This window comes from Vicia villosa, unplaced genomic scaffold (genome assembly GCF_029867415.1).
Source record: "Vicia villosa cultivar HV-30 ecotype Madison, WI unplaced genomic scaffold, Vvil1.0 ctg.000894F_1_1, whole genome shotgun sequence".
Taxonomy (NCBI): domain Eukaryota; kingdom Viridiplantae; phylum Streptophyta; class Magnoliopsida; order Fabales; family Fabaceae; genus Vicia; species Vicia villosa.
Genome location: NW_026705403.1, coordinates 125,954 through 152,344, shown reverse-complemented (window position 1 = coordinate 152,344; position 26,391 = coordinate 125,954). Strand labels below are relative to the sequence as shown.

Below are 26,391 nucleotides of genomic sequence, written 5' to 3'. Positions count from 1 at the left end.
TATTTTTATTATTCAATATTATAGTATTTTGGTTTACAAAATAACTACTTATTATGGTTTACAATAAATAACTAAGTTGTAGCTTATTATTTTCAATTGTGGGTTATGAACTGTAATACATATTAAATCTGTTCCAGAATTCATTTAGAGGTTAAAGGTAGTGCACGTAAAATCACTACAAAAAAACTCCTCCCCAGCGACATAGGTAGCGACGTGGTTAACACGTGGGTAGTTGCGACGTGTTTCCCACGTCACAACAAACTTTTATAATTAAAAAATCAATCCAACGTTATAATCAGACGTGTCAGAGGTTGCTTTTTTTAAAAAAATGTTGCGACATGTGAAACACGTCGCTAATAAAAAGTAAAAAATAAAAAAATACAAACTTTAACGTTGTAGTTGGTGGGAGATTTGAAATTTTTTGAATTTTAGTAGTGACGTTACTCCCACGTCGCAACGTATTACTTGGGAATATAACTCTGTCACTTTTACAGATGTGTCATTATTATTATGACCGTTTAAGTGTAGCGACGTGGGAACCACCTGGCAAAGTAGCGACGTGGTCATCACGTCGCTGATGTCCTTATATATTTTTTCACAAAACCAAAACCCTTGCGTTCCAGATTCAGAAACAGAAACAGAATAGAAAGCAAAAGCCTTCCTCCCCTTTCTTCTTCCTCCACTCCACGCATCTCCCCTTTCTTCCTCCCTCCATTGCTCCAACTCCCCCTCCCCTTTTCTTCCCCATTGTTGTCTTAACTCTCTCTCAAATATCAATCAAAGGTAACTAATTTTATTTTTTATTTGTATAATTTTATTTTTTTAGAACTTTTAAATTTCTGAATTTAATTTAGAGTTTTTTTTGAAGGATTGAAGTTTGAAGATTGAAGAATTGTGAAGAAGAGGTACTACAAGAGTGAAGGAGATTTGAAGAAGAGGTATTTTAGTAATTTTTTATATTTTATTTTTATTGTGATATACTGAAATAAATTTATTTTGTATATTTGTGAATTTATATGTGTGGAATAAATCTGTGAATAAATTTATATGTGTGGAATAAATTTATTTTGTATATTTGTGAATGTATATTTGTGAATTTATACTGAAATAAATTTTATTTCACAATATCTAAGTTTAATATATATATATATATATATATATATATATATATATATATATATATATATATATATATATATATATATATATATATATATTCTGTTTTTTATAACTAAATAAATTTATTTGGTCTAAGTTTAATAAATTAAATTTGTATATATTCTGTTTTTTGTCTAAATATATTCTAAGTTTATATATTTTAAGTTTAATTTTTATATATACGAAAATGTATAAATATATAAATAAAAAACAGAATTATGAAAATTATGAAAATATTTTTAAAACAGAATTATTTTTGCATATATAGAAATTAAATTTTTTATGTTTATAATAAAAAGATAATATATTTATATTATGAATTATGAAAATAAAATATTAAAAAGAGAATATTTTTATACATATAAGTTATAAATGTTTTATGTTTATATAAAATAAGTTATTTTTTTGAAAAATAGAAATATAAACAAACTACAATTAAAAGTATATAGAAAATATTTTTAAAACAGAATTATTTTTGCATATATAGAAATTAAATTTTTTATGTTTATAATAAAAAGATAATATATTTATATTATAATGAAAATAAAATATTAAAAAGAGAATATTTTTATACATATAAGTTTTGAATTTTTTATGTTTATATAAAATAAGTTATTTTTTGAAAAATAGAAATATAAACAAACTACAATTAAAAGTACATTATTGTTGTATATATTTGATAAAAATAGTTTTATTAAAAAAAATCTAATAGACTATGTTTTATATGTAATATATATTATTGTTTTTTAAAATAGAAATTATTACTAAAAATAAGATACATATTAATCTTAATGAATGTATAGAAGTTATGTTTGAAAAATATTATTAATATTTAAAAATTAAAAATAAAATATTATAAATTTACATTTTGTATATAATATTTATTATATATTTAATAAAAAATTATATTTATCATCTTTATGAACTATGGTGTTACATGAGTAGTACTTTTTAGTAGATAATATTTATTTATCTGGTACATGTTTAATAGTTGAATCAAAAATAATATTTTTAATAATAGTAAATATTTATTAGTAGTATTTTTATTAAATAATATTTTTAATATATGTAGTTAATAAAAAAGTAATTTTATGGTTAACATAGGTTCAATATAACATGTGTAGTTAAAAATATTAGTAGTATTGTTATTAAATAATATTTTTAAGAATAGTAAATATTAACTAGTATACGTCTAAGAATAATATTAACTTGTATAATATTACTAACTCAAAATGACAATGATTGTATAAATGTGCAGTATGGAATATTATCGGTATTATCGTAGTTGGATGTACGATAGAACATTTCCAGGAAGAATGGGACTTAAACCCAATTTTATAGTAGGAGTTGAAGGGTTTATCAGTTGGGCGTTTGCTCAGGAATTATGTTGAAGCGAAGGAGGAGTTAGGTGTCCCTGTCTTAAATGTGAATGTAGACCAATAATTAGTGACCCACAGGAAATAACAGCTCATTTGCATAGAAGGGGTTTCATAGCAAATTATTGGGTTTGGACGTTTAACGGTGAAGAACTGCCTAGTAACGTACCAGAGACTAGCAACTCTCATGCTTCAAGTAGTCGGCCGCCTGTGGAATATGAGGAAAACTTTAATCTGATTGGTGACATGGTTGAGGATGCTTTTGGTGTGAACGTGACTTATGATGAGCCTGAAGATTTTGGTGGGGAAGAGATGCCGAATGAGGAAGCGCAGAAATTTTATCAGTTGTTGAATGAGATGAATACGCCGTTGTTTGATGGATCGTCTGACTCAAAGTTATCAATGTGTGTGAGATTGTTGGCCGCCAAGGCAAATTGGAATGTTCCTGATAAGTGTTTGGAATTCTTCGTAAAGATGATGTTGGACTCAACTGCAATGAAAGACAACTTGCCAACAACATTTTATGAAGCAAAGAAGTTGGTGTCGAAGTTGGGCTTAAGAGTAAGAAAGATTGATTGTTGCATTAATGGCTGTATGTTGTTCTACGACAATGAGTTTGGTACTCAAGATGGGTTGTTGGAGGAATGTAAGTTTTGTATGAGTCCAAGATATAAAGTTCCAAGTAGAGCCGTTAACACTAATCAAGACCGTGTAGCAGTAAAGTCCATGTTTTATCTTCCGATAATACCAAGGTTAAAAAGAATGTTTGCTTCAATGCACAATGCAAGTCAAATGACATGGCATCACACAAATAACACAAGTCCAGGCACTATGCGGCATCCATCTGATGGCGAGGCATGGAAGCACTTTGATCGGATGCATCCTGATTTTGCCGCAGAACCTAGAAATGTCAGGTTGGGATTATGCTCTGATGGATTTACTCCATATGTCCAAGGGTCGGGAACTGCATATTCTTGTTGGCCAGTTATTGTAACCCCTTACAACCTCCCTCCTGAGATGTGCATGACAAAACCATACATGTTTTTGACGTGCGTCATTCCAGGACCTTCGAGTCCAAAAGCAGGAATTGATGTGTATTTACAACCTTTAATTGATGATTTGAAGAGATTGTGGATTGGAGAATGGACTTATGATATATCACGTAAAGAAAACTTTACAATGCGAGCTTCATTGATGTGGACCATCAACGACTTTCCAGCATATGGCATGTTGTCTGGTTGGGGTACGCATGGCAAAATGGGTTGTCCGCATTGCATGGGAAACAACAAAGGGTTCACGTTGGATAAAGGTGGGAAAAGCTCGTGGTTTGACTGTCACCGCAGATTCCTACCACGAAATCACTCCTATAGAAGAAACATGACAAACTTTAAAAAAGATGTACGAGTGAAAGATGCGCCTCCGCCTCGATTGTCACCATGGGCTATATGGGAACAAGTTAGTGAGCTACCAAAATTTACAGATACTGGCAAAGAATGCCGAATTGAAGGATACGGAGTCACGCACAATTGGACAAAAAGAAGTATATTTTGGGACCTCCCGTATTGGAAGGATAACTTGTTGCGCCATAATCTAGATGTTATGCATATTGAGAAGAATTTTTTTGATAATGTATTTAACACAGTGATGGATGTGAAAGGCAAAACGAAAGATAATGAAAAGGCCAGACAAGACATGGAAAAATGGTGTAACAGAAGAGAGTTGGAGTTGAGGCCTCTACCGAATGGAAAGTTATTAAAACCCAAGGCTTGTTTCACTCTGACTTCCCAAGAAGCTAAAGCTGTTTGTCGATGGCTAAAAGATTTGAGAATGCCCGATGGCTATTCATCAAATTTATCAAGGTGTGCTGACCCTAACACTGGGAAGTTGCATGGAATGAAAAGTCACGATTGTCACATTTTCATGGAACAATTGTTACCAATTGCATTTGGCTCGCTACCCAAACATGTTCTTGATCCACTAACTGAAATTAGTCAGTTTTTTAGAGATATTTGTGCGTCATCTTTAAAAGTGGAAGACATCATGAAGTTGGACCAAAACATTGCAATCATTCTTTGTAAGTTGGAACAAGTATTTCCGCCTGGTTTCTTTGACTCCATGGAACATTTACCTGTGCATCTTGCATATGAAGCTTTTCTTGGTGGACCAGTTCAATATAGGTGGATGTATCCGTTTGAAAGGTTCATGGGTGATTCAAAGCGATCAGTGAAGAATAAAGCAAGAGTTGAAGGTTCTATATGTGCACATTACCTGCATCGAGAAACATCACATTTTTGCAGTCATTATTTCAATCACTTGATGTTAACTCCTAGAACCATACGGAATCCGGTAAATGTCAACCAGAGGAGTCAATTCACCTTATCGGTATTCGGTCTTCCAGGTCGACCTTCTGGAAAGAAGAGTGTGCATTGGTTGACCCAGAAAGAAATGCAATCCGCACATGTCCATGTCTTGATCAACTGCGTTGAAGTTAAACAATACCTTGAGTAAGTTTACCCAATAGTTTTTTTACCTTTGTTGACAATGTCTGTATACCAAACTTATTTAACTTATGCTGTATATTTTGTAGGGAATTTAACAATGCCTATTTTCATAGTACCGGTGTACAGTCAACATCCGGCGTCATTCATGCTCAATTTCCCTTATGGTTCAAGCAAAGATTGTCTACCGTGTTTCCACCAACTCCAGAAATACTCCATTTGAGAAACTTAGCAGAAGGCCCTATCCAAAGCGCAAATGATTGGCACACATACTTCGTGAACGGATATAAGTTTCACACTGAGGCATGGACTGAAGGGAAAAAAACCATAAACAGTGGTGTATTTGTAAAAGGAGTTACAGATGGTGGTGAAGATGACTTTTATGGAGTTATTAAACATATCTACGAGTTGGTATACCATTACTTGGATTCAGAAAATAAAGTTGTCTTGTTTTATTGTGAATGGTATGATCCAAGTAGAGGCACCAAAATAGACAGGTCATACGGTACTGTTGAGATTCAAATGAACCGGAAATACAAAGAGTATGATCCTTTCATAATGTCAAATATTGTTAGGCAAGTTTATTATGTACCTTATCCTTCATTTGTGACACGTAAAAGAGGATGGTGTGTTGTAATAAAAACAAAACCCCAAGGTCATATTGAAAACGGAGATCAAGTAGAAGATGTTGCCTATCAAGTTGATGATGTTGATCAAATTAATGAAGTGGTTGCAGCTGAAGACATTACAAGTTTGAATGACACAACTGTTGAGGGACATCAAGTTGATGCATCTATATTGTTGGTTGAAAATAATGTGGATGAAGAGAATGATGAAGAGTTTGAATCCGATGACAATAATGAAGAGAATGATGAAGAGAATGATGAAGAGAATGACGAAGAGAATGACGAAGAGAATGATGAAGAGAATGATGAAGAGAATGATATGGATAGCGAAGATGAAGAATAACTAAACATTGAATGTAATATCTAATTATGTGTTAAGTAATATCTAATTATGTGTTAAAGAATAACTATTTATGTGTTAATGAATATCTATTTATGTGTTAATGAATATCTATTTATGTGTTAATGAATATATATTGATCTTAATGAATTTATTATCTTTGTTGGTGAATAATAAAATAGGTAACATGCCACCTAAGAGTAAAGATAGTGGTAGGAAGTCCCATCGTCCGAGGATAGTAGTATGTGACGCGCCTCACACAGCAGCGTGTCCCCGCCCTCAGAGTCATGTTGATCCTATGTCTCTAGCCAGTACTCAGGCTTTTACCCCATTACTCTCCTCCCACACATTCCCGTCTGGGGTACCTGCATCTTTCCAGTACTCAGCGGTACCTCCATCCTTCCAGCATCCTGGTGTGCCATCGTCCTTCCAGCAGGCAGCAGGACCTAGCTTTCCATTCACACATACTGGTGTGCCCCCTCCCAGCTTTCCATTCTCCCATACTGGCATGCCTTCATCCTTCCAGCAGACTGGAGGATCTGGTTTTTCATATCCCATCCTGATGACTTCATCCTTCCAGCAGACGGGAGGGTCCAGCAGTACATGTCCGACACAGGCTGGACGATCTCCTAGTCCACGCCCCACACAGGCTGGACAATCTCCCCGTCCACGTCCCACACAGGCTGGACGATCTCCTAGTCCACGCCCCACACAGGTTGGAGGCTCACGCACCCCACATCCCACACATGTACCAGCACGTGAGGTTGATGAGGCAGTTGATGAGATAGATGGAGCTGATCTTCGTGGGAGGGATGATCCTGATGAGATTCATGTGATTGACGGCAGATTTTGGATTCAGCCCGAAGGAAGCAAGTAAGTTTCCTATTTAAAGACTTTTATAGTATGTATACTTTTTCATTTTTTTTATAAATTTATATCTAACATTTTCATTTTTTGTTTCAGTTTTACGCCGAGTCGGACAGCTGCTAGGGTTGTTAGCTATATAATTCAGCAGATGTATAAATCAGCTTTTAAGAGCTATGGGGACGTCAAAAATAAAGATGAATGGTTTAGAATGTTTAAGGTATTGTTATTTATATATGTTATGCATTTAATTTATTGTTTTAGTTATAGTTATTTAAATAAAATTCTCATTATAATTACTTAACATTTTATTTTAATGTCATACATTATTGCAGGAGAAATGTGTGTGGGATCCTTTGAGTGAAAAAAGTGTTCAGAAAGTTTTCAACACCAGATGCTCTAAAAGAATGTCTGATATGCTGCGGCGAGTAAGGGAGAATCATGAGCTTCATGGCATCCGTCCTAACTGGATAGGCGAGGAGGTTTTTCATGATCTTGTTACATATTGGAGGAGTCCAGAATTCCGGGCTAAATCAGAAACTTTTAAGAAGATGAGGGCATCTGAAAAGGGCGGTTGTGTCAACACAGTTGGAAGTATTAGCACCGCCGAGCATGCCCGACGATTGGTAAAAATTTTAAATTTTTTAAGTTACATCTTTATTCATAATATATTTTACTAATTATTTTTAATTATATTATTTAGGCTAAGGAGTTGGGGAGAAAACCATTGATGCCCGAGCTGATTTCGAGGACCCGGACAAGGAGATCGGGAGGTTTTGTCGACGAGCGCACGAAGTTGTATCTTGTAAGTGAAATTTACGTTGTTTATTTTTTTTAAATTAATACAAAATTTGTGACGTGAATTTCATGTGGCAATTGATAAATTGCCACATTAAAATCATGTGGCAAATCATAAGTTGTGGCGTGAAAATCACGTGGCAACTTTTTAATATATTTTAATTGACTAATTAAATATGCATTTAAATATTTAACTTACATTTTTTATTGAATATCTGTGCAGGAAGATTATGATAGGCGACTTGCCATTTTTCTGGAAAATAATCCTCAATTCATGCCAGCAGAGGGGGAGCCGCTAAATGCGGATGTTGATCACTATATCTGGTGTGAGGTTATTAAAGAAAAAGGACCTAATGGTTGCTTTTTTGGTGCTGGAAATTTGGCGGCCAGCTATAGACGTGGTGACCGCAATCTGTTTCAAAGACTTCAGGATGGAGAGGGTGGATCGCGTCAACCAAATCTGACACAGGAACAAACTGAATTAGTAAGGCAATTGGCGAGACGCGAAAGTGAGGCCCAGATCGAGATGATGCGGAAGAAGCAGGCTGATATGGAGGAGCAGCATGCGCGACAGATGGAGGGCATTATGAAGAAGCAAGCTGAGATGGAGGAGCAGATGAGACGGTTTATGCAAGGAGGTGGAAATTACAGTAATGCTCCTCCTCAAGAGCCGGAGGATGACGGGGTGGCTGATGATTTTAATCCGGATAATTATTTTCCGGATGATGCCTCTTGAAAACATTTTGTATTTTATTTATTTTTAATTTATTTTTATGTAAAATATTCTACATTTTAATTCATTAAAGTATTAGTTTAAAATTTTTAGTTTTAATTAATTGAATTTATTATATAATGTTTATTATATGAATTTATTTTATACAAATTTATTATATAAATTAGTTTTTATAGATTTTAATATATAAATTTTATTTTATAGGTTTTATTATATAAATTTTATTTTATAAATTTTATTATATAAATTTTATTATATAAATTTTATTATATATATTTTATTATATATATTTTATTATATATATTTTATTATATATTAATTAATTATAAAAAATATATAAAACAAAACAACTAGCGTGAATAAATTTAAAAAAAAAAGCATTTAATGTAGCGATGTGGTAAACACGTCGCTACATTGGTCAGCAAACACACTGTCCCACACCTGCCACGCCTGTTGTGTGTGCAGATGGATGTTCCCCATGTTTCCTTGTTGCGACGTGGGAGTCACGTCGCTACTTTCTGACGTGGTCTCCACGTCGCTACAAGTTGCCACTTTGTCTCCTGCGACGTAGTGGCTCACGTCGCTACTTTTTTGTTGCCACGTGATATTTCATGTTGCGACGTGTTTCCCACGTCGCTGCAGAGCATATTTTTTGTAGTGAATAATTTTACACTGCCATCTAATTGAGTTTCATCTATCAGCCATGTCACATAATTTTTATAAAAATAATAGTGTGACTTAGCACTTAACATGATTGTGATTGGTTGACAGTGTAAATTTATCTTTTTAAACCAAAGAGGACAAAGCCCTTTAAATATTAGAAAGAAGAAATATGGCACAAAATGAAGGGGGCAAGAACTTGACCTCAAACAAAGCATCACTGTGGACAACATTCCACCAAGTAAAACTAGAAACCTTTAAACCTAACCCCAAATTTCAATTTATTTGTATAAAATCTCTTATTTAAAAATTTATATTAAATAATAATAATTAAAATAATAAAAAATTAATTAAAAGTTTTATTGAATAAAAAAATAACTTTCCATTAAAAAAAGGATAATACATATTCACCCCCTGCCAATAGGGCGAGTTTTGGATTCGCCCGCTATTAGATTTTTTTTAAAGATTCCCCCCTTATCACTCTCAGATTCCAATTCCACTCCCCCCTAAACTCATGTTTTGCTGACTAGGTAAGATGCAATCCTTGCTGGCAGCTTGTGAAACGTTGAGTTGGATTTAATTATTGCCAAGTCATTTTGAAATAAAAAAATAAACCAATTTTTAGGGTTACTACTTTAAACATTGCGTCCCCCCCCCCCCCCCCCCCCCCCCCCCCGTGAATGTTAGGGTTAGGATTTGGGGCAAGAGAAGATAGGTGGCAAAGACGATTCAGACGGTGACGATGGCTGAGAACGGTGGAGATGATGGCGATGTCACTCAGGTTAGCTTCTATATCCATTTATACTGGTTGTATTGCATGTAAATGTGCAAAATATTTCTTAGTTTCGTTATTCATTTCATCAACTGCAATCCTTCAATGTCATCTTCCACCATGGAGGCAAGTTTGTAAGGATGGCTAAGGGTGAAATTGTATACATGGGTGGTAGTTCAACAACTGTTTATAAGCAAGTAATGGATAACTGGAACATCAGTTTGATTCGTAGTCTGATTAATGAGTGGGGTTATGTAGATGGTTCCTATAGAGTGTGGACGAAAATCACTGACATAAATGATGATTTTTTTCAAATTAAAAATGATGATGATGCTTATGATTTTTCTGCTTATTCTACTGCTATGCAAACAAATGGGGATATGTATGTTGAACATATTGTAAGTGGTTTAGAATTAAGTGGTAGGACCCCTAGGTGTGTGAATGATTTTGCTGGGTTAGATGCAACTGATGAAGATGCAGTTGAAGGCTTTAATGATAGTGAGGATGAAAGGACCACTGCTATTGCAGATGGATTTGAAGAAATTGATGTGACTGTACCTATTAGGGAGGGTCTAGAAATAGCTGGTTTCTTGCCTTGTCCAAGTAAGAAGAAATTGGAAGATGAAGATTATGTTAGTGAGGATTTAAACAGTTCAGACCCAGATAAGTCTGAAGATGAAAAAGGGCCTAAGTTTGAGAAGTTTAGGAAAGAGCAATTTAATAAGAATTTTAAGTTTAAGTGGGGTATGCAATTCAATTCCCTAGACGACTTTATGTAACGCCCCAGATTGCTTTCGGGATGATCGACTGACCCTACGAACCAACACGGGTCTTTTCAGCATGTTTTGACTTCTCTCACACGCTTTATGGGAAACTTCCCAGAAGGTCACCCATCCCAATACTACTCCAAGTCAAGCATGCTTAACTGTGGAGTTCTTATGGAATGAGCTACCGAAAAGAAGATGCATCTTGTTGGTATAGGTAGTACCCATCAATCCTTATAAGCTTTCCTTCAACCATGCAGTCCCATACCTGCACGGCCTTAGGATCCCTCTCATTCCGATGTGGCGACCACTCCTTGCCATATTCGGCCTCGAGTGTTACATGCGGTGTAACTACCCCTCGCCTTTTTCGGCCTCGGGTGTTACACTTTAGGGAGGCAATTCGTGAGTGGACAGTATTAAATGGAAGGGAGATAACTTTTGTGAAAAATGAGGGGTATAGAGTAAGGGTAGAGTGCAAGGCTAAATGTGGGTTTTCCATGCTTTGCTCAAGGGGTTGGTAGCAGTTTTTGAAGAGATGTTTGAAAGAATTGAGCATAGGCTATGCTTGAGACACTTGTATGCCAACTTCAAGAAAAAGTTTGGAGGAGATGCATTGATAAGGGACATAATGATGGGAGCTGCCAAATCAACTTACCAACAAGGGTGGTTGCAAAAGATGAATGAGCTAAAGGGAGTAGATCCAAAGGCTTGGGCATGGCTCATGGCAGTACCTCCTAAGTGTTGGTGTAAGCATGCTTTCAGTTTCTATCCTAAGTGTGATGTATTAATGAATAACATTGTTGAGTCTTTTAATGCAACCATATTAGTAGCTAGAGACAAACCTATATTAACAATGTGTGAATGGATTAGAAAATACCTGATTAATAGGTGTAGCAGCTCTGCCTTGAAACTTGAAAAATGGCCCCATAAGATCATACCAATTCCTAGGAAGAGATTGGATACTGAGGTGGCTATGAGTGGACATTGGTTACCAAATTAGGCTATGGATGAAAAATTCCAAGTCACACATTCTTATAACAAACAACAATTTATTATTGATATAGCCAAAAAATCATGCACTTGTAACTTTTGGGAATTAGTAGGCATTCCATGTAGGCATGCTGTTGCTGCACTGAGTTTTAGACAACAAAATCCAGAAGAGTTTGTAGATGAGTCTGACCCAAGACTGTAGTGGATCTCAAAGTGGGAAGAAGGCTCCAAAGAAGGCCAAGAAGAAATCAATTTACAAACTTTAGGATTTCAATTAACTGTTATTTTGTAATGCACTTAACTGATATGTTGTGATGTCATTTTGATACTATTATGTGATGCACACTTTTGGTGCCTTTTTTGGTATGCCAATTGCACACTATTAGTGATATGCTGTAATGACAATTGCACAATTTTGGTGCTTATGATTATGAATATTAAGACTATTTGGTACCTACAAATTGTTTGACATAAAGTAGTATAATCTGATACAAACCATTACATTTTCTTCAACATTCAAAATACATTACATTAAGAATAATAAGAACATTACATGTACTTCAACATACAAGAGACCAATTGTTTGGTATAAACCATTTCATATACTTCAAAATACATAAGAACATTACATTAATATGTACATCAATGCAAAAAAAAAAAACCAACACAGAATAAGTGCCAACTTCATAATAAAATTTGTCTTCCTCTCAACTTCAACCTTCACTTTTGCTTTCTCTAATTTCTTCAAAACACTTTGTAGCTGCATTTCTGTCTTGTCACACAATATGCAGAACCCTTGAAAGTTGTCCTGTTTCTGATTTATTGAGTCACCATATTCATCATCCCATAGAAACAAGTCGCAACTATTTTCATTCTACAAACACAAATTACAAACTTTTTACCAAGAAGTTTGGGGTAGAAGGAAGAATATATGGGAAATTTTGGATATTCAACAACAAACTTACCCCAGCATTGCGACTTTCCAAAACTTGCGATTACGATTTAGAGCCGTGTTCGATACCCACATCTTCAAAGGACGCTCACATCCGCATCTGGGTGGACATGAATACAATTGGCTTGTACTGCTGCCTCCAATCGAGTTTTTAGCTGACATGGTTACTCGCGTGTGATGAGAAGTAGAAGAAAGAGCAGGAACGATGACGATGAACAATGGAGGGAAGAAAACGATAATTATGATTTCTGAATAATGAACCCTAATTTATAAATGAGTTGGCACTGGGTAAAATCCAACTCAACGTTTCACTAGCTGCCAGCAAGGATTGTGACTTACCCAGTCAGCAAAACATAAGTTTACAGGGGAGTGGAATTGGAATCTGAGATTGATAAGGGAGAAATCTTTAAAAAAAATCTAATAGGGGGCGAATCCAAAACACGCCCTATTGACAGGGGGTGAATATGTATTACCCCTTAAAAAAATAGAAAAGAAATAGCCACTTAAACTCACCTTTTGTTTAATTTTAATTTGTAATAGTTAATATAAGTCAAAGTTTATCATAAATAAAAATAACTATATAATGCCACAGTATATTATAAATAAAATCAAATAAATAAATAAATAAATAAATAATATAGAGCACATTTTTCCAATCAAAATGATTTCAAATCAAAATGATTTCAAATAGCTACATTATATCAAACTCAATCATAAATAATAATAATAATAATAATAATAATAAATAGATATATAAATAAATAAAATTAAATAGAACATATATTAACCTTCTATTACTAATTTTCTTTATAAAAATCTTTTATTACTAATTTAAAAATGTATTCTATAACTCTCCACTAACACACTTATAAAAATTAAGGATTGCATATTATTATTAAAATTTAGTTGATGTAATTAGATATTTTTTAAAAATATTTGTGCACATTTAATTTTAGTGTTTTGGGGACTAAGCCATTAAATGAAATAATCAAAAACTCCGCCAATTACAGTGGCGTATCTGAAATTAAATAGTAAAATATTCAAAAACTCTGCCAATTGTAGCGACGAATCTGAAATTAAATAATAAAATATTCAAAAGCTCCGCCAATTGCAGTGACAAATCTGATCTTAAATAATAAAATCAACCAATGCACTTTGTCAATTGTAGTGATATACCTGTATTTAAATATTAAAGTTAATAATAAAACATTAATATATATATTAATATAAATATATTAAATTATCTAAATATTTTAAATTATATATTATTATAACATTTTTAATATATATTAATGTTTTATTATTGATTATAATATTAAAATTTAATATTTATTATTGTTAAAAAAGGGGGGGAATAACACTACTCCACCCATTCATTGAGCGAATGTTCCATGGAAATTGAAGGCTCCACCCATTCAAAGGACGGAGGTACCATAATCAATTTTTTTTGAAAAGATGATATATTGAGAATATGGGTGAAAGGTGTGGTATATCGTGTAATATTTTCTAAAAAGATGGTACATTGGTAAAAGAATTCGAAAATGATTACTAAAAACATTTCTCTTCTTCTTTCTGAGGCGCCACCACCATTTTCAGTCTCATAACTTTCTCCTTTATTTCTTCTTTTCTCCACTCATCATCACCATCACCCAAACAACTTCTCCTTTAAATTCTATTTTCCATCATTATTAATATTTGATTTTAGTGTTTCTATATACCTCTTCTTATATATACATAATCAATATTTAAATATTTCCATTACTTCTTCCCTCTCATTCTCTGGTTTTGTGTGTGGCTTTGTTTCACAACCGAGTTATTAGAACCGTTCAAACCGTCAATCGACGAATTGACCACCTGACCTAACCGCAGAAGAAAACGGTCGAAATTGGGTTTTTGTTAACCAATCACGGTTGTCCATCGGATTGGAATTTTCAAATCGAAGCCGACCGAAGCCGATCCGTGTCCACCCCTAGTAGATGTTGTAGAAATTTGACCACCACTATAACTCGATCATCTCTTCTCAAAATAAGAACCATTGAACCTGCAAAATAATAAGTCATTACGTAAACCCGAGGTGTGTAAGTACACGTAAACCCGAGGTGTGTAAGTACACTGTTCTTAAGGATTTATCCGCCTCATAAGCGCAAATCCCCCAGAATTCAACATGTTCTTCTCAGATTCTTAATAAGACTCCGAGGCATCAAAACAACAAGAAATATTATTTGCCATGAGATGTAACCAAAAAAACAAAGAAGAAAGGGAAGACAAAATATTTTTTTACGTTCTATTTTTCTGTTTTTCTGTCTCATTTTTGTAAATGGTAGGTGACTTTATATAAGAAAGAGAAAGTTGGAGTAATGAATTTGACTCATTCAAATCAAACTTATTAAATTATTTGACCAATTTAAAACCATCACAAAACAAAATTAATAATAAAAATATTTTTTTATATTTATCAGTTAAAGATGAGATTAAATTATTTAAAACTTTTGAAATATATTCAAAATTTACAACAGTAGATACCACCAAGTCACTCTCATGTTAAATTCATAAATATTCACCATCCACTACAATAAACTGCATCTCTCACCACGAGTAACCACCTCAATGGAAGTTGGCTTTAACCAATATCTTTATTTTTGTAAATAATATATATAAAACTTTAATTCATATTTTCAACACTATTAGTAACATTTACCATCTATTATCTCTCAATCATTTTCTTTATGTTATGTAGATTGATTCTTCACTATTTCTTTCTTTGATTATCCAAATTGCATTTTCAACACAACTAAAAAACATCTATTGTTCTTAGTATGTTTACCATATATTATTTATAACATTTTTGTAATTGTTGATGTGCAGTTTCACTCTTCAGTTTTTTATTTTTAATTTTCGATGTGCAGGTTCATTCTCCACTTTGTTTTATAATATTATGATTGTAAAACTCTCTTTTATAATTATATATTTTTCTTTTTCTTTTCATTGTTTTTCTATTCACTTCTCCATGTTGATTTTCTCTATGTAACAATTTTGATGTGTTGTTTTTGCGTTTCTTTGTTAGTATTATTTACTTTTATGATGTTTTTTATATTTTGATCAAATTGCATATTTTTTTTCTCGATTTTTCATAAATATAAATTGAATTTAATTGGAGTGCACTAACAGTATAAAGATTTTACACTGTTAATGAATAGTAACCGTCAGATCTTAAATTATGTTCGACTTTTATTTTAAATATATTTAAAGCAATGATTATGAATGAATGTGAAGGATTGATTGCGTAAATTTTTTTACGTTGATAGTGCATAACAATTAATCTCATATAAATATATAATAATAATGATTTGGAGGTTGAGGATTTATATTATTTGTTATTTTTACTTTATTTTTATTATTCAATATTATAGTATTTTGGTTTACAAAATAACTACTTATTATGGTTTACAATAAATAACTAAGTTGTAGCTTATTATTTTCAATTGTGGGTTATGAACTGTAATACATATTAAATCTGTTCCAGAATTCATTTAGAGGTTAAAGGTAGTGCACGTAAAATCACTACAAAAAAACTCCTCCCCAGCGACATAGGTAGCGACGTGGTTAACACGTGGGTAGTTGCGACGTGTTTCCCACGTCACAACAAACTTTTATAATTAAAAAATCAATCCAACGTTATAATCAGACGTGTCAGAGGTTGCTTTTTTTAAAAAAATGTTGCGACATGTGAAACACGTCGCTAATAAAAAGTAAAAAATAAAAAAATACAAACTTTAACGTTGTAGTTGGTGGGAGATTTGAAATTTTTTGAATTTTAGTAGTGACGTTACTCCCACGTCGCAACGTATTACTTGGGAATATAACTCTGTCACTTTTACAGATGTGTCATTATTATTATGACCGTTTAAGTGTAGCGACGTGGGAACCACCTGGCAAAGTAGCGACGTGGTCATCACGTCGCTGATGTCCTTATATATTTTTTCACAAAACCAAAACCCTTGCGTTCCAGATTCAGAAACAGAAACAGAATAGAAAGCAAAAGCCTTCCTCCCCTTTCTTCTTCCTCCACTCCACGCATCTCCCCTTTCTTCCTCCCTCCATTGCTCCAACTCCCCCTCCCCTTTTCTTCCCCATTGTTGTCTTAACTCTCTCTCAAATATCAATCAAAGGTAACTAATTTTATTTTTTATTTGTATAATTTTATTTTTTTAGAACTTTTAAATTTCTGAATTTAATTTAGAGTTTTTTTTGAAGGATTGAAGTTTGAAGATTGAAGAATTGTGAAGAAGAGGTACTACAAGAGTGAAGGAGATTTGAAGAAGAGGTATTTTAGTAATTTTTTATATTTTATTTTTATTGTGATATACTGAAATAAATTTATTTTGTATATTTGTGAATTTATATGTGTGGAATAAATCTGTGAATAAATTTATATGTGTGGAATAAATTTATTTTGTATATTTGTGAATGTATATTTGTGAATTTATACTGAAATAAATTTTATTTCACAATATCTAAGTTTAATATATATATATATATATATATATATATATATATATATATATATATATATATATATATATATATATTCTGTTTTTTATAACTAAATAAATTTATTTGGTCTAAGTTTAATAAATTAAATTTGTATATATTCTGTTTTTTGTCTAAATATATTCTAAGTTTATATATTTTAAGTTTAATTTTTATATATACGAAAATGTATAAATATATAAATAAAAAACAGAATTATGAAAATTATGAAAATATTTTTAAAACAGAATTATTTTTGCATATATAGAAATTAAATTTTTTATGTTTATAATAAAAAGATAATATATTTATATTATGAATTATGAAAATAAAATATTAAAAAGAGAATATTTTTATACATATAAGTTATAAATGTTTTATGTTTATATAAAATAAGTTATTTTTTTGAAAAATAGAAATATAAACAAACTACAATTAAAAGTATATAGAAAATATTTTTAAAACAGAATTATTTTTGCATATATAGAAATTAAATTTTTTATGTTTATAATAAAAAGATAATATATTTATATTATAATGAAAATAAAATATTAAAAAGAGAATATTTTTATACATATAAGTTTTGAATTTTTTATGTTTATATAAAATAAGTTATTTTTTGAAAAATAGAAATATAAACAAACTATAATTAAAAGTACATTATTGTTGTATATATTTGATAAAAATAGTTTTATTAAAAAAAATCTAATAGACTATGTTTTATATGTAATATATATTATTGTTTTTTAAAATAGAAATTATTACTAAAAATAAGATACATATTAATCTTAATGAATGTATAGAAGTTATGTTTGAAAAATATTATTAATATTTAAAAATTAAAAATAAAATATTATAAATTTACATTTTGTATATAATATTTATTATATATTTAATAAAAAATTATATTTATCATCTTTATGAACTATGGTGTTACATGAGTAGTACTTTTTAATAGATAATATTTATTTATCTGGTACATGTTTAATAGTTGAATCAAAAATAATATTTTTAATAATAGTAAATATTTATTAGTAGTATTTTTATTAAATAATATTTTTAATATATGTAGTTAATAAAAAAGTAATTTTATGGTTAACATAGGTTCAATATAACATGTGTAGTTAAAAATATTAGTAGTATTGTTATTAAATAATATTTTTAAGAATAGTAAATATTAACTAGTATACGTCTAAGAATAATATTAACTTGTATAATATTACTAACTCAAAATGACAATGATTGTATAAATGTGCAGTATGGAATATTATCGGTATTATTGTAGTTGGATGTACGATAGAACATTTCCAAGAAGAATGGGACTTAAACCCAATTTTATAGTAGGAGTTGAAGGGTTTATCAGTTGGGCGTTTGCTCAGGAATTATGTTGAAGCGAAGGAGGAGTTAGGTGTCCCTGTCTTAAATGTGAATGTAGACCAATAATTAGTGACCCACAGGAAATAACAGCTCATTTGCATAGAAGGGGTTTCATAGCAAATTATTGGGTTTGGACGTTTAACGGTGAAGAACTGCCTAGTAACGTACCAGAGACTAGCAACTCTCATGCTTCAAGTAGTCGGCCGCCTGTGGAATATGAGGAAAACTTTAATCTGATTGGTGACATGGTTGAGGATGCTTTTGGTGTGAACGTGACTTATGATGAGCCTGAAGATTTTGGTGGGGAAGAGATGCCGAATGAGGAAGCGCAGAAATTTTATCAGTTGTTGAATGAGATGAATACGCCGTTGTTTGATGGATCGTCTGACTCAAAGTTATCAATGTGTGTGAGATTGTTGGCCGCCAAGGCAAATTGGAATGTTCCTGATAAGTGTTTGGAATTCTTCGTAAAGATGATGTTGGACTCAACTGCAATGAAAGACAACTTGCCAACAACATTTTATGAAGCAAAGAAGTTGGTGTCGAAGTTGGGCTTAAGAGTAAGAAAGATTGATTGTTGCATTAATGGCTGTATGTTGTTCTACGACAATGAGTTTGGTACTCAAGATGGGTTGTTGGAGGAATGTAAGTTTTGTATGAGTCCAAGATATAAAGTTCCAAGTAGAGCCGTTAACACTAATCAAGACCGTGTAGCAGTAAAGTCCATGTTTTATCTTCCGATAATACCAAGGTTAAAAAGAATGTTTGCTTCAATGCACAATGCAAGTCAAATGACATGGCATCACACAAATAACACAAGTCCAGGCACTATGCGGCATCCATCTGATGGCGAGGCATGGAAGCACTTTGATCGGATGCATCCTGATTTTGCCGCAGAACCTAGAAATGTCAGGTTGGGATTATGCTCTGATGGATTTACTCCATATGTCCAAGGGTCGGGAACTGCATATTCTTGTTGGCCAGTTATTGTAACCCCTTACAACCTCCCTCCTGAGATGTGCATGACAAAACCATACATGTTTTTGACGTGCGTCATTCCAGGACCTTCGAGTCCAAAAGCAGGAATTGATGTGTATTTACAACCTTTAATTGATGATTTGAAGAGATTGTGGATTGGAGAATGGACTTATGATATATCACGTAAAGAAAACTTTACAATGCGAGCTTCATTGATGTGGACCATCAACGACTTTCCAGCATATGGCATGTTGTCTGGTTGGGGTACGCATGGCAAAATGGGTTGTCCGCATTGCATGGGAAACAACAAAGGGTTCACGTTGGATAAAGGTGGGAAAAGCTCGTGGTTTGACTGTCACCGCAGATTCCTACCACGAAATCACTCCTATAGAAGAAACATGACAAACTTTAAAAAAGATGTACGAGTGAAAGATGCGCCTCCGCCTCGATTGTCACCATGGGCTATATGGGAACAAGTTAGTGAGCTACCAAAATTTACAGATACTGGCAAAGAATGCCGAATTGAAGGATACGGAGTCACGCACAATTGGACAAAAAGAAGTATATTTTGGGACCTCCCGTATTGGAAGGATAACTTGTTGCGCCATAATCTAGATGTTATGCATATTGAGAAGAATTTTTTTGATAATGTATTTAACACAGTGATGGATGTGAAAGGCAAAACGAAAGATAATGAAAAGGCCAGACAAGACATGGAAAAATGGTGTAACAGAAGAGAGTTGGAGTTGAGGCCTCTACCGAATGGAAAGTTATTAAAACCCAAGGCTTGTTTCACTCTGACTTCCCAAGAAGCTAAAGCTGTTTGTCGATGGCTAAAAGATTTGAGAATGCCCGATGGCTATTCATCAAATTTATCAAGGTGTGCTGACCCTAACACTGGGAAGTTGCATGGAATGAAAAGTCACGATTGTCACATTTTCATGGAACAATTGTTACCAATTGCATTTGGCTCGCTACCCAAACATGTTCTTGATCCACTAACTGAAATTAGTCAGTTTTTTAGAGATATTTGTGCGTCATCTTTAAAAGTGGAAGACATCATGAAGTTGGACCAAAACATTGCAATCATTCTTTGTAAGTTGGAACAAGTATTTCCGCCTGGTTTCTTTGACTCCATGGAACATTTACCTGTGCATCTTGCATATGAAGCTTTTCTTGGTGGACCAGTTCAATATAGGTGGATGTATCCGTTTGAAAGGTTCATGGGTGATTCAAAGCGATCAGTGAAGAATAAAGCAAGAGTTGAAGGTTCTATATGTGCACATTACCTGCATCGAGAAACATCACATTTTTGCAGTCATTATTTCAATCACTTGATGTTAACTCCTAGAACCATACGGAATCCGGTAAATGTCAACCAGAGGAGTCAATTCACCTTATCGGTATTCGGTCTTCCAGGTCGACCTTCTGGAAAGAAGAGTGTGCATTGGTTGACCCAGAAAGAAATGCAATCCGCACATGTCCATGTCTTGATCAACTGCGTTGAAGTTAAACAATACCTTGAGTAAGTTTACCCAATAGTTTTTTTACCTTTGTTGACAATGTCTGTATACCAAACTTATTTAACTTATGCTGTATATTTTGTAGGGAATTTAACAATGCCTATTTTCATAGTACCGGTGTACAGTCAACATTCGGCGTCATTCATGCTCAATTTCCCTTATGGTTCAAGCAAAGATTGTCTACCGTGTTTCCACCAACTCCAGAAATACTCCATTTGAGAAACTTAGCAGAAGGCCCTATCCAAAGCGCAAATGATTGGCACACATACTTCGTGAACGGATATAAGTTTCACACTGAGGCATGGACTGAAGGGAAAAAAACCATAAACAGTGGTGTATTTGTAAAAGGAGTTACAGATGGTGGTGAAGATGACTTTTATGGAGTTATTAAACATATCTACGAGTTGGTATACCATTACTTGGATTCAGAAAATAAAGTTGTCTTGTTTTATTGTGAATGGTATGATCCAAGTAGAGGCACCAAAATAGACAGGTCATACGGTACTGTTGAGATTCAAATGAACCGGAAATACAAAGAGTATGATCCTTTCATAATGTCAAATATTGTTAGGCAAGTTTATTATGTACCTTATCCTTCATTTGTGACACGTAAAAGAGGATGGTGTGTTGTAATAAAAACAAAACCCCAAGGTCATATTGAAAACAGAGATCAAGTAGAAGATGTTGCCTATCAAGTTGATGATGTTGATCAAATTAATGAAGTGGTTGCAGCTGAAGACATTACAAGTTTGAATGACACAACTGTTGAGGGACATCAAGTTGATGCATCTATATTGTTGGTTGAAAATAATGTGGATGAAGAGAATGATGAAGAGTTTGAATCCGATGACAATAATGAAGAGAATGATGAAGAGAATGATGAAGAGAATGACGAAGAGAATGACGAAGAGAATGATGAAGAGAATGATGAAGAGAATGATATGGATAGCGAAGATGAAGAATAACTAAACATTGAATGTAATATCTAATTATGTGTTAAGTAATATCTAATTATGTGTTAAAGAATAACTATTTATGTGTTAATGAATATCTATTTATGTGTTAATGAATATCTATTTATGTGTTAATGAATATATATTGATCTTAATGAATTTATTATCTTTGTTGGTGAGTAATAAAATAGGTAACATGCCACCTAAGAGTAAAGATAGTGGTAGGAAGTCCCAACGTCCGAGGATAGTAGTATGTGACGCGCCTCACACAGCAGCGTGTCCCCGCCCTCAGAGTCATGTTGATCCTATGTCTCTAGCCAGTACTCAGGCTTTTACCCCATTACTCTCCTCCCACACATTCCCGTCTGGGGTACCTGCATCTTTCCAGTACTCAGCGGTACCTCCATCCTTCCAGCATCCTGGTGTGCCATCGTCCTTCCAGCAGGCAGCAGGACCTAGCTTTCCATTCACACATACTGGTGTGCCCCCTCCCAGCTTTCCATTCTCCCATACTGGCATGCCTTCATCCTTCCAGCAGACTGGAGGATCTGGTTTTTCATATCCCATCCTGATGACTTCATCCTTCCAGCAGACGGGAGGGTCCAGCAGTACATGTCCGACACAGGCTGGACGATCTCCTAGTCCACGCCCCACACAGGCTGGACAATCTCCCCGTCCACGTCCCACACAGGCTGGACGATCTCCTAGTCCACGCCCCACACAGGTTGGAGGCTCACGCACCCCACATCCCACACATGTACCAGCACGTGAGGTTGATGAGGCAGTTGATGAGATAGATGGAGCTGATCTTCGTGGGAGGGATGATCCTGATGAGATTCATGTGATTGACGGCAGATTTTGGATTCAGCCCGAAGGAAGCAAGTAAGTTTCCTATTTAAAAACTTTTATAGTATGTATACTTTTTCATTTTTTTTATAAATTTATATCTAACATTTTCATTTTTTGTTTCAGTTTTACGCCGAGTCGGACAGCTGCTAGGGTTGTTAGCTATATAATTCAGCAGATGTATAAATCAGCTTTTAAGAGCTATGGGGACGTCAAAAATAAAGATGAATGGTTTAGAATGTTTAAGGTATTGTTATTTATATATGTTATGCATTTAATTTATTGTTTTAGTTATAGTTATTTAAATAAAATTCTCATTATAATTACTTAACATTTTATTTTAATGTCATACATTATTGCAGGAGAAATGTGTGTGGGATCCTTTGAGTGAAAAAAGTGTTCAGAAAGTTTTCAACACCAGATGCTCTAAAAGAATGTCTGATATGCTGCGGCGAGTAAGGGAGAATCATGAGCTTCATGGCATCCGTCCTAACTGGATAGGCGAGGAGGTTTTTCATGATCTTGTTACATATTGGAGGAGTCCAGAATTCCGGGCTAAATCAGAAACTTTTAAGAAGATGAGGGCATCTGAAAAGGGCGGTTGTGTCAACACAGTTGGAAGTATTAGCACCGCCGAGCATGCCCGACGATTGGTAAAAATTTTAAATTTTTTAAGTTACATCTTTATTCATAATATATTTTACTAATTATTTTTAATTATATTATTTAGGCTAAGGAGTTGGGGAGAAAACCATTAATGCCCGAGCTGATTTCGAGGACCCGGACAAGGAGATCGGGAGGTTTTGTCGACGAGCGCACGAAGTTGTATCTTGTAAGTGAAATTTACGTTGTTTATTTTTTTTAAATTAATACAAAATTTGTGACGTGAATTTCATGTGGCAATTGATAAATTGCCACATTAAAATCATGTGGCAAATCATAAGTTGTGGCGTGAAAATCACGTGGCAACTTTTTAATATATTTTAATTGACTAATTAAATATGCATTTAAATATTTAACTTACATTTTTTATTGAATATCTGTGCAGGAAGATTATGATAGGCGACTTGCCATTTTTCTGGAAAATAATCCTCAATTCATGCCAGCAGAGGGGGAGCCGCTAAATGCGGATGTTGATCACTATATCTGGTGTGAGGTTATTAAAGAAAAAGGACCTAATGGTTGCTTTTTTGGTGCTGGAAATTTGGCGGCCAGCTATAGACGTGGTGACCGCAATCTGTTTCAAAGACTTCAGGATGGAGAGGGTGGATCGCGTCAACCAAATCTGACACAGGAACAAACTGAATTAGTAAGGCAATTGGCGAGACGCGAAAGTGAGGCCCAGATCGAGATGATGCGGAAGAAGCAGGCTGATATGGAGGAGCAGCATGCGCGACAGATGGAGGGCATTATGAAGAAGCAAGCTGAGATGGAGGAGCAGATGAGACGGTTTATGCAAGGAGGTGGAAATTACAGTAATGCTCCTCCTCAAGAGCCGGAGGATGACGGGGTGGCTGATGATTTTAATCCGGATAATTATTTTCCGGATGATGCCTCTTGAAAACATTTTGTATTTTATTTATTTTTAATTTATTTTTATGTAAAATATTCTACATTTTAATTCATTAAAGTATTAGTTTAAAATTTTTAGTTTTAATTAATTGAATTTATTATATAATGTTTATTATATGAATTTATTTTATACAAATTTATTATATAAATTAGTTTTTATAGATTTTAATATATAAATTTTATTTTATAGGTTTTATTATATAAATTTTATTTTATAAATTTTATTATATAAATTTTATTATATAAATTTTATTATATATATTTTATTATATATATTTTATTATATATATTTTATTATATATTAATTAATTATAAAAAATATATAAAACAAAACAACTAGCGTGAATAAATTTAAAAAAAAAAAAGCATTTAATGTAGCGATGTGGTAAACACGTCGCTACATTGGTCAGCAAACACACTGTCCCACACCTGCCACGCCTGTTGTGTGTGCAGATGGATGTTCCCCATGTTTCCTTGTTGCGACGTGGGAGTCACGTCGCTACTTTCTGACGTGGTCTCCACGTCGCTACAAGTTGCCACTTTGTCTCCTGCGACGTAGTGGCTCACGTCGCTACTTTTTTGTTGCCACGTGATATTTCATGTTGCGACGTGTTTCCCACGTCGCTGCAGAGCATATTTTTTGTAGTGAATAATTTTACACTGCCATCTAATTGAGTTTCATCTATCAGCCATGTCACATAATTTTTATAAAAATAATAGTGTGACTTAGCACTTAACATGATTGTGATTGGTTGACAGTGTAAATTTATCTTTTTAAACCAAAGAGGACAAAGCCCTTTAAATATTAGAAAGAAGAAATATGGCACAAAATGAAGGGGGCAAGAACTTGACCTCAAACAAAGCATCACTGTGGACAACATTCCACCAAGTAAAACTAGAAACCTTTAAACCTAACCCCAAATTTCAATTTATTTGTATAAAATCTCTTATTTAAAAATTTATATTAAATAATAATAATTAAAATAATAAAAAATTAATTAAAAGTTTTATTGAATAAAAAAATAACTTTCCATTAAAAAAAGGATAATACATATTCACCCCCTGCCAATAGGGCGAGTTTTGGATTCGCCCGCTATTAGATTTTTTTTAAAGATTCCCCCCTTATCACTCTCAGATTCCAATTCCACTCCCCCCTAAACTCATGTTTTGCTGACTAGGTAAGATGCAATCCTTGCTGGCAGCTTGTGAAACGTTGAGTTGGATTTAATTATTGCCAAGTCATTTTGAAATAAAAAAATAAACCAATTTTTAGGGTTACTACTTTAAACATTGCGTCCCCCCCCCCCCCCCCCCCCCCCCCCCCGTGAATGTTAGGGTTAGGATTTGGGGCAAGAGAAGATATGTGGCAAAGACGATTCAGACGGTGACGATGGCTGAGAACGGTGGAGATGATGGCGATGTCACTCAGGTTAGCTTCTATATCCATTTATACTGGTTGTATTGCATGTAAATGTGCAAAATATTTCTTAGTTTCGTTATTCATTTCATCAACTGCAATCCTTCAATGTCATCTTCCACCATGGAGGCAAGTTTGTAAGGATGGCTAAGGGTGAAATTGTATACATGGGTGGTAGTTCAACAACTGTTTATAAGCAAGTAATGGATAACTGGAACATCAGTTTGATTCGTAGTCTGATTAATGAGTGGGGTTATGTAGATGGTTCCTATAGAGTGTGGACGAAAATCACTGACATAAATGATGATTTTTTTCAAATTAAAAATGATGATGATGCTTATGATTTTTCTGCTTATTCTACTGCTATGCAAACAAATGGGGATATGTATGTTGAACATATTGTAAGTGGTTTAGAATTAAGTGGTAGGACCCCTAGGTGTGTGAATGATTTTGCTGGGTTAGATGCAACTGATGAAGATGCAGTTGAAGGCTTTAATGATAGTGAGGATGAAAGGACCACTGCTATTGCAGATGGATTTGAAGAAATTGATGTGACTGTACCTATTAGGGAGGGTCTAGAAATAGCTGGTTTCTTGCCTTGTCCAAGTAAGAAGAAATTGGAAGATGAAGATTATGTTAGTGAGGATTTAAACAGTTCAGACCC

The 26,391-nt window shown here is 33.6% G+C and overlaps 1 protein-coding gene across 1 annotated transcript; it reads left to right on the top strand.

Annotated features, from left to right (window-relative positions):
• The first annotated feature begins 22,409 nt into the window (after positions 1 to 22,409).
• On the top strand, positions 22,410 to 23,496 carry LOC131632037 (uncharacterized). Its single transcript, XM_058902802.1, has 4 exons — positions 22,410 to 22,774; positions 22,865 to 22,985; positions 23,101 to 23,375; positions 23,469 to 23,496. The coding sequence occupies exons 1-4, from the start codon at positions 22,410 to 22,412 to the stop codon at positions 23,494 to 23,496; spliced, it is 789 nt and encodes a 262-aa protein (XP_058758785.1).
• The last annotated feature ends 2,895 nt before the right edge of the window (positions 23,497 to 26,391 follow it).

Excerpts from the sequence above, each read along its gene's own strand:
- LOC131632037 (XM_058902802.1), top strand. The coding sequence starts at position 22,410 with ATGCCTTCATCCTTCCAGCAGACTGGAGGATCTGGTTTTTCATATCCC. Across the intron at positions 22,775-22,864 it reads ATTCAGCCCGAAGGAAGCAA|TTTTACGCCGAGTCGGACAG; the intron begins GTAAGTTTCCTA and ends TTTTTGTTTCAG. Across the intron at positions 22,986-23,100 it reads AATGGTTTAGAATGTTTAAG|GAGAAATGTGTGTGGGATCC; the intron begins GTATTGTTATTT and ends ACATTATTGCAG.